This window comes from Zingiber officinale, chromosome 9B (assembly GCF_018446385.1).
Source record: "Zingiber officinale cultivar Zhangliang chromosome 9B, Zo_v1.1, whole genome shotgun sequence".
NCBI classification, from domain to species: Eukaryota; Viridiplantae; Streptophyta; class Magnoliopsida; order Zingiberales; family Zingiberaceae; genus Zingiber; species Zingiber officinale.
This window is the reverse complement of record NC_056003.1, coordinates 75,851,010-75,860,398: the sequence shown is the minus strand read 5'-3', so window position 1 is coordinate 75,860,398 and position 9,389 is coordinate 75,851,010. Positions and strand designations below refer to the sequence as shown.

The 9,389-nt window shown below is 41.0% G+C and overlaps 1 protein-coding gene across 1 annotated transcript; it reads left to right on the top strand.

The window, feature by feature from the left end:
- Positions 1–261: 261 nt before the first annotated feature.
- LOC122024902 lies at positions 262–1,650 on the top strand. Its single transcript, XM_042583634.1, has 3 exons — positions 262–512; positions 586–982; positions 1,051–1,650. Exons 1-3 carry the CDS (start codon positions 341–343, stop codon positions 1,412–1,414), a joined length of 933 nt encoding a protein of 310 aa, XP_042439568.1. The 5' UTR covers positions 262–340; the 3' UTR covers positions 1,415–1,650.
- The last annotated feature ends 7,739 nt before the right edge of the window (positions 1,651–9,389 follow it).

The following is a 9,389-nucleotide window of genomic DNA, read 5'->3' as shown; positions in this document are numbered from 1 at the left end:
AGATCAACTGCACGAAGCTCCAAGCTCCATTATATCTAAATGCTCTCCCAACTCCCCACCGCCATTATTTCACAGCTTCAGCCTTCGGCGGCATCTTTTTTCAAATGCCACATTTAATGCCATCTGTAAGTTCATTGATTGAACACCATTCTTCCTGGTTTCATTGGTAATAAATTGGAGCAGTTGATTGGTTTGGGAGGTAGGAAACCTCATTTATTACTCTTCTACATATTTCATTCTTCGTTCCTTCAGTTCACTTTCCTTCCATTCGTTCCTCTGTTATTATACAGATTGAGGCCCAGCTTACTGCTCAGTTACTCAATACTAGTATTGTAGCGATATGGAACGCCTAAAGGATGCCTTCATGCCTCTGTTCCTATCCTGCATCATCTTGTTCGTCACAGAGCAAGATTTCTGGAGATCGGCAAGCGCCACTACATTGGTCACCGGCACTGTCTACTGTGATCAGTGCAAGGACGGCGAGCGAAGCTTCTTCGACTACCCTCTCTCCGGTGGCCCTTTATTAATTAATGCAATGCATGATAATATATGTGTGTTATTGTGATCTTTAACGTGGCAATGTAGGTGCGACGGTGGCGGTGACGTGCGGGGGCAGCGATGGGGCGGCGACGGTCTACAAGGAGGAGACCAATTGGTTTGGTAGCTATTCGGTGTACTTAGATGGAAGCCCCGACCTGGGCGGGTGCTACGCGAGGGTGGTGGGTGGTCCAGCCGTATGTGGTGCGGCAGCTGGGCCGGCGCGTGGACTGACGCTTCTTTTCCGAATGTTTGGCATGACCATGTACGCGGTTGAGCCTCTACTATCCGAGCCAGCGAAGCCCACCGAGGTTTGTCCTAGGGCGGCGACGCTGTGGCCAGTACAGCCTCCGCCACCACCTATTAGATGGGTGCCAACGCCATTGCTTCCTTCTCCTCCTCCGCCAGCGATAACATTCTTCGAGGCATCCGCTTGCCCTTACTAGTACGCTCATGCTCTCTGTTTACTCGTATCAGTCTTTCTCTCTTTGAGATGGTTGTATACTTGTGCAGTAAATGGACGATGGTGGAGTACAAATGCTATTGGAGGATGGTGAGCCCCGACACACCAGTGGCCATCGCGTTCGGCCCAGTGGCCGCCGGGCGGTACGGGGCGGAGACGACGCTGTGGGAAGCGCTGCAGGGACGTAGAGACGTCTACAGAACTCTGCTCCGTGAAGGAACGACCTCCCTCCTCAACTCCTACAACAGCCTAAGTTTTTATTACCCCACGTTGAGCGTGATCGACCTCATGAATAGAGCGCTACTCGGTTCACAGCAAGAGGTAGTCCTGGCGGCGCTGCGGTTTCGAAGGGCTAACTCCGGCGCTTTTGGTGGCGACTCCGTCGCCTGTAACTTCACCCCGTGCCCCACCTGAAATGTTGTTTTACGGTCCTCTTCTTTTGGTTTGCCCTTCAATGATATGTCTAATGTAACGTGATAATTTTCTTTGCTGAGTTCTTCAATCAAATTGATATGAATATCTCTTTACTGAGTGTGCGCTGGAGGTTAGAAGAGCAGCTCTAGGTAGATGTTGTAAGTAAAGAATAGGGAGAGAATAAGAATAATACGTGAGTAATAAAATTTATTATTTACTGATGTTTATTAATATAATATATAATGGATAAAAAGTATTTGGTCAATTGATCAATTAATAAATAATGAATTATTCTAAGAATAATTTTAAAAATTATTCTAATAATTATAACAGAATTATTAGTTATAATTATTAGAATAATTTAAATACTAATTTGATTTGATTTGATGATTTGATCCGGTAAATTCTAGTAATTTTCTTTTATCTCTTTTACCTCTGACAAACTTAATAGAAGATCTTTGACATTGAATTTACTTGCTAACTTGTTGAAACATTGTCTGGATAATGACTTAGTAAAGATATCAGCGATTTGATTTTCAGCAGAAATATAAGAGACAGATAACTACTGAGTTGCCACACGTCCACGAATAAAATGAAAATCAATTTCCACATGTTTTATATGAGCATGAAAGATTGTATTTTCCATGAGATATGTTGCTCCAATATTGTCGCACCAAATATTTGGTGCAATATTTGATGCAAGATGAGGTTCAGAGAGAAGTGACTGAAGCTAAATAATTTCTAACGTTGTATTTGCTATAACTTTAGATTATGACTCAGTGCTTGAATGAGATACCGTAGGTTGCTTTTTTGAATTCCATGTGATAAGATTTCATCCAAGAAATATTACATATCCACTAGTAGAGCGTCTATCTTCAAGAGAACTTGCCCAATTTACATCACTATATGCATGTAAATCTCGAGACAAATGGTGATATAAAAGAAGAGCATGTAGAATAGTACCTTTGAGATAGTGAAGTATTCTTTTTACATTATCCCAATTTTGTTCAGTTGGAGTATGCATGAATTGACAAACACGATTTACCGTAAAAGTAATATCAGGGCGTGTGATATTGACATATTGTAAGACCCCAACAATATTTCAATAAATCTGTAGATCATACAGAGCAGAAGAGGATGAAGTTGGAGAGTTGTTTATAGCAATTAGTGTAGAGACCGGATGTGCTCCATCCATTTTGGCTCTTTGAAGAAGTCCAATAATGTATTTGCTCTTAGAGAGAAGATAGTCATCCTCATGTGGAATAAGCTCAATACTAAGAAAAAAATGAGCAATATCCAAATCTCAAGTAGGAAATTCTTGATTGAGAAAAAATCGTCCACATAAATAAGAAAAAATATCATAGATCCATCATTATATTTGTGAAATAGAGATGAGTCAATCTTTGATCCAGAAAATCCTTGAGCTTATAACAAATTAGATAGTCGATGAAATCATGCATGATGACCTTGTCGAAGACCATATAAGCATTTCTTAAGTTCGAAAACATGAGATGGAAATTGTGGATGAATGAACCCAGGTGGTTGCTCCATAAATACAATTTCCTCAAGATGACTATGGAGAAACGCATTTGAAATGTCCAATTTACAAGCCAATTGGAACTAACAACTATTGATAATAATAGTCTGACATATATAATTTTGATGTCTGAGCTAAAAATGTCATTAAAGTCAATACCTGGTTGTTGACTAAATCCTTTAGCTACAAGTCGAGTTTTGTGTCATTCAAGAGAACCATCAGCTCGATGCTTAAGACAGAATACCCATTTAGAGTCCACAACATTCATTGAGGGAGTGCACGGAACTAGATTCCATGTTCCATTGCAAAGAAGTGTATTAAATTTTGTAGCCATTGCACTACGCCAGTTTGGATCCTTGCTTGCTTGTGTAAACAAGTTGGTTCAATAGATTTGAAGTGACCACTAAAGCTCGTGGAAGGGGATATCGTGTTGTATTTAGTGGGCAACACTCATAAATGTCACTAACGGGAAGCATGTGACAATGAGCATTATCATCTGAATCACTTGTTTATGGCGATGAGGAAGTAGGCTGACATAGTGGTGTAGATGACGGACTTGCATTTGTTGGTGCAACCTTAGGTCAAGGTTGACCTGACTCGAGTTGACCTGACTCGAGTTGTATTTTGATGTTTGACGAGAATAGAAAAGTTCTATTCTGATGTTTGACGAGAGTAGAAAAGTTGTATTCTGATATTTGACATAATACAAACTTAGGAGTTTGTGGGTGCAATCTTTGGTCAAGGTTGACCTGGTTGACCTGAGGTGAGTCGACCTGATTCGGGAAATCCTGGTGAGTGAAGCCAGGTGAAAGTCCTGGTGAGTGAAGTCAGGCAAAGGAAAGTCCTGGTGAGTGAAGCCAGGCAGTTGGAAAGTTCTGGTGAGTGAAGCCAGGCAAGGGAAAGTCCTAGTGAGTGAAGCCAGGCAGTTGGAAAGTTCTGGTGAGTGAAGCCAGGCAAGGGAAATCCAGATAGGTCAAGGTTGACCAGACATCTGGTGAAAAGTCTAAGCAGGGAGCTTGGCACGAGAAAAGTCCAAGTATGGAGACTTGGCACGGAAAAGTCCAAGCAGGGAGCTTGGCACGAGAAAAGTCCAAGTATGGAGACTTGGCACGGAAAAGTCTAAGCAAGGAGCTTGGCACGGGAAAAGTCCAAGTATGGAAACTTGGCATGGGAAATCGGAGAGGGCTTGGGAGCTCGTTCTCCGAACTGTGGTCAGAGAGGGCTCGGTAGCTCGTTTTCTGGACCGGATGGAGTCGGAGAGGGCTCGGTAGCTCGTTCTCCGGACTAGGTCAGAGAGGGCTCGGTAGCTCGTTCTCAGGACCAGGTAGGGTTTAGGGCTGGGAGCTCTAAACCTGGATCGGTCTGGTGACCGATCCAGTGATACGCTGGTTGACTTATCGGTCTGGTGACCAATCAGTAACCAAACAGTGTGTTTCTGTGAATTACCTGATCGGTCTGGTGTGTTGGGTTCATCGGGCCGCGAAAACCGTTTTTTCGCGTCGCGGAAACCCCGAGTCACCCAAAGCCATGGATCTCGTGCAAAGATTCGTAAACAAAACTTTTCGAAAAACCTTTTTCTTGTACGAGTTTGTAAAAACTTTAGATCTACACTAAAGTTAAGATCATTACCCTTGTAGCGAAGCCCTTCGCGTTCCCGCTCGTCCAAGGTGCCGGATCTCTAGACCGTCAAGTGTACGGTCCTCTAGAAGTATCCACACGAACAATCCTTGATGGAGAAGACCAAACAAAGGTGTGCTAGCACCTTGTCTTGTTCGGCCAAGAGAGGAGGAGAGGGAGAAGAGAGAGCTCTAGAGGAAGAAGATGACTTAATCACACTTGAATGAAAAATGAATATTTTTCATTCTCCACTAGAGTGGCCGGCCACATCTTGGAGGTGTAACTCTCCACATTAATTCCAATTAATGTGGAGACCATTAAGAGTTGTAACCCCCATGAGGTGGCACTCTAGGATGATGTGGATCAACACTATTGGTCCACATCTTGCCACCTCACTAAATGACATGGCAACAAGTGTAACCTCCTCATTTAATGTGGGCCGGCCACATTAAATGCTATGGAGGCTTGTAACCTCCATGAGGTGGCACACATTGATGATGTGGAGCAATCCTATTGGTCCACATCTTGCCAACTCACTAGTGATGTGGCAAAAAGTCAAGTCAAACATGACTTTTTCTCTTCCTCTCAAATCAAGTCAAACTTGATCAAATCTCTCTCATGGTTGATCTAATCCAACCATATGATTCAAGCCAACTTAATATAATGAATCTAATTTATTAAATTAAGTTGATTTAATGAGTCATAATCTAAATTAGACTCATTAAATACATGAATCAACTTGAGTCCAACTCAATTAGCCCAATTTGGATTACTCTTAATCCAATATGATTCATCAAATGAATCTAATCCTCTTGGTTCATCATATGAACCAAATCTCCATCTAATTGTCCTTAGTGTGTGACCCTATAGGTTCTTGTAACGTTGGCAATGCCCTAAACCCATTTAGGAGCATAAGTAATGAGCGGTATCTAGCAACACATCATTACTACCCAAGTTACAAGAATGTCGAGATCCGACATCACCTTGTGACTACCAATTGTGACTCCTCACAAAATATATGACATTGTCCTTCTATCCTAGACATCTAGATTGATCAATGTGTGGCATAGACCGTGTCATCCTCTAATCAATCTAAATCTTGAACTCCAAGTAGACTCACTCGATCAAATGAGCTCAACATCTAATGTTGACTCATTTGGGCATGGCCATGCACTTAGTGGTCTCACTCTATCAAGAATAGCGATGTCTCTCCCGTCATATGGGAGGGATAGATCCCATCTACATCACTCACATCCCTCTGCATAATTCGTTACATACCCAATAATCGCCTTTATAGTCCACCCAGTTACGGGTGACGTTTGACGAAATCAAAGTACATAACTCCTTATGTAGGGATCCATGGTGACTTCAGGTCCAAGGACTAATAGTCATACTAATAGCCACATGAGAAAGTATATGACACTCATATAACGATCCATGATACTTTCTCATGGCGGGTCATTCAGTATACATTCTCCAATGTATACCCATGTGTCAGCTTGATATCTCTATATCCATGACTTGTGAGATCAAGTCATCGAACTGACCTACATGCTAGTCTTATTGCATTAACATTGTCCCTGAATGTTAATACTCGACTAGGAATGATTTAGAGTAGTGTTCCCTATATCATCTCACTATCGATTCAACTAATCGATTGATATAGGTATGAACCTTCTACTCAAGGACGCTATTATACTTAGTCTATTTGGCACTAATACAAATAAGTATAATAACCAAACAAATGCCTTTATTAATATACAAGAATATGATATACATGAGTCCATACAATCATCAAAATGACTGGCTCTAGGGCTCTAACTAACATGGTGACCGATCAGTAATCATACAGAAGCGAAGAAGATCGGGAGAAGAAAGAGGGGGATCGGTCTGTGGACCGATCCACCTGAGTCCTGATCGGTCCACAGACCGATCAGAGAGTTGGGCAACTCTCTGTGAAGCGTGCTGATCGGTCTGGGGACCGATCAGCATTGGTCCTGATCGGTCCCCAAACCGATCAGAGAAGGTCTGGACCGATCAGGGTGGAGCCTGATCGGTCCAGGTGGAGCCTGATCGGTCCAGCTCGAGCCGTTGAGTCACAACGGCTAGATTTCTGTTGTGTCTTATGCCCTCTTCACAGGTTCGCAGGTTCAGGGATATAAAGGGGTCGAGTGCCTCTACAGTAAAAAAATTGCCTCTCTTTTCTTTCTAATCTTACTGCAATCAGAGCTTTGCTAAGCTCTCATTTTCCTGAAGCTTCGTGGAAGCTTCCTTCGGCTGGTTCCTGCTGTTGTAGGTGTTTCGTGAAGTTGCTGCTTCATCCAGTCGACGAGAAGGCAAGCTGTGTTTTTACATTCTTACTGCCTTTGTATTGTGCTGTATCTTTGTACTCCTATCTTGCTGTTGCAAGAAGTTTGTGGCGAGGTTTCTCCACCCAGAAGGAGTTTCTATTAGCCGGTTTTCCGGGGTCTCATCCACCGACGGATTGATAGGCTTCGTCCACCTTATGGACACGCCGAGGAGTAGGAGTATCATCTCCGAACCTCATTACATCATCGTGTTTGAGGTTTGATCTTCTCCACTTTCGTTTCTACATTATATTTCCGCTGCGCTAACCTAAATTGTAGGAAGAAACGATAATTTGAGGTCGGCTATTCACACCCCCCCTCTCTAGCCGCTATCCGAAGGTCCTAACAGCATTATCCGAGGATCCAGAACTAGAGAGCATATTATCTTCGATCGGCGAGGCTTCCAAGATTGGAGCAGCAACCTAAGGTGATTCTGATGGTATAGGAGAGTTATTAGAGAGCTCCGGAGCAGTACTTAGGATATCATCATTTCTGACAATATTAGGTGTCATTAAGAAGGTGCCACTTGTATCTGGAGGAGAAATTGGAGAAGATACCAAAAAAGGGAATAGAGACTCATCAAAAGTAACATGTCGTGAAATATAAATTCGTCTTGTTGGTATATGCAAGCAACGATAACCATGGTGCAAATTGCTATAACCAAGAAAAACACATTATAGTGAACGAGAGTCAAGTTTGTATTTAAAATAGGGGTGTAACCATAGATAACATGCACAACCAAAAATTCAAAGGAAAGTGTAATTAGGGGTTTGATTATAAAGTTTTTCAAAAGGACACTTATGATTGAGCAATGGAGTAGGAAGTCGATTTATGAGATATACTACAGTGGTAACAGCTTCATCCCAAAATTTACGCGAAACTGATACATGATGAAGAAGAGCTAAGAGTAGTTTCAACTATATGTCTATGTTTTCTCTCAGCAGAGTCATTTTATTCTGGAGTATGAGGACAAGAAACTCGATGAACAATTCCACAAGAGACAAGATGACAATGGAGAGCTTGATATTCGCCTCCCCAATCAGAATGAAAAGAGAGTATTTTACGATTAAAATATCGTTCAACTTGAATTTGAAAATTACAGAATATATCAAATAAATCAGATTTCCTTCTCATAGGATAGAGCCAAGTATATTTACTAAAATGAACAATGAAGGTAACATAATATTGGAAATCTTGATTAGACAAAATAGATGTAGAGCCCCAAACATCAGAATGTATTATTTCAAGTGGAAAAAATTAGAAACATGATCAAATGAAGAGAAAGGTAACTTATGACTTTTAGATTCCATGCAGACCCTACATGAATGAGATGGAGAGGAGGTAATGGAAGTAGGTAAACCATATCTATTGATGATTGACTGAACAATACAAAGGGAAGGATGACCAAGTCGAGCATGCCAAGATGATTTCTTTGTGCGTTCACGAACAAAAGCTTTGATTGAAGAACTCTGAAGATAGTAGAGGTCATTTTTTATTCTCCCATAAAACACAATAGTATTTGTTCCTCTATCCTTTATAAGATAATGATTATGATGAAACTCAAAAATGACATTGTTATCAAGACAAAACTGACATGTAGAAAGTAAATTTTTAGTGATAGATGGAATATAAATGACATTGCACATGTGAAAAGTTCGATTAGATAAATGAACATATGTGTTTCCAAGATTAGCAATGTACAAACCTGAACCATCGCCTACTTGAACCGTATCTAAGCCATAATATGACATTATGTCTGTAACGATATTGTAATCTGATGTGACATGATGAGTTGCTCCAGTGTCAATATGTCAATCAGTAGATGAAAACTCTAGGGTTTTACTACAAGTAGAACAGATGAGAGGACTTCAGGATATACTTGTGAAATAGATGGTTGTCTTGAGTTGTAGGACCACCAATAAAATTTGAGTCAAATTGACTAGGACATTGAATATCAAAATGTCCATTTCTGAGACAAATTTGACATTTTTACCCAAGATCAATCAAGTCTTTTAGGGCATATATTTCTAGTATGACCAACGATGTAACAAATCTGACATCGGTCTGAACTTTGCTTTTGACCTCTTTGATGTCATTGAGTATTTGACATCTAAAGTAAAAAAAATAACTTATCTAGTGGTAGTGGGAGAAAAAGCACGGAGATAGAATCGTTAAGGAAACTTTTTTTTTGGAAGAGAAAAAAAAACACAGAGATTAAGGAAGAGGAAAGAGAAATAAAGGGGTTGGCGGCAGCAGAAAACAAGTATTTTTCGTTGGTTTTAGAAAACAGAGAAGAACAAGAAAATTAAAACACGTAGGAGAGAAGAAGAGGCCAGAGGGAAACAATTAAAAAAAGGTTCACCGTTTATTAAATCTCCGCCTCAAAAAGTTGTGGGAAGATAAAAAGAGATGACTCTGATACCATGCGATCTTGTCCAGAATCTGAGTTAGATGTATTAGTATTAGCCCTAGT

Bases quoted from the DNA above. Each gene is read 5' to 3' on its own strand.
- LOC122024902 (XM_042583634.1), top strand. From the start codon at position 341: ATGGAACGCCTAAAGGATGCCTTCATGCCTCTGTTCCTATCCTGCATC. The intron at 513-585 runs GTGGCCCTTTAT...GTGGCAATGTAG, and splicing joins CTTCGACTACCCTCTCTCCG to GTGCGACGGTGGCGGTGACG. The intron at 983-1,050 runs GTACGCTCATGC...ATACTTGTGCAG, and splicing joins GCATCCGCTTGCCCTTACTA to TAAATGGACGATGGTGGAGT.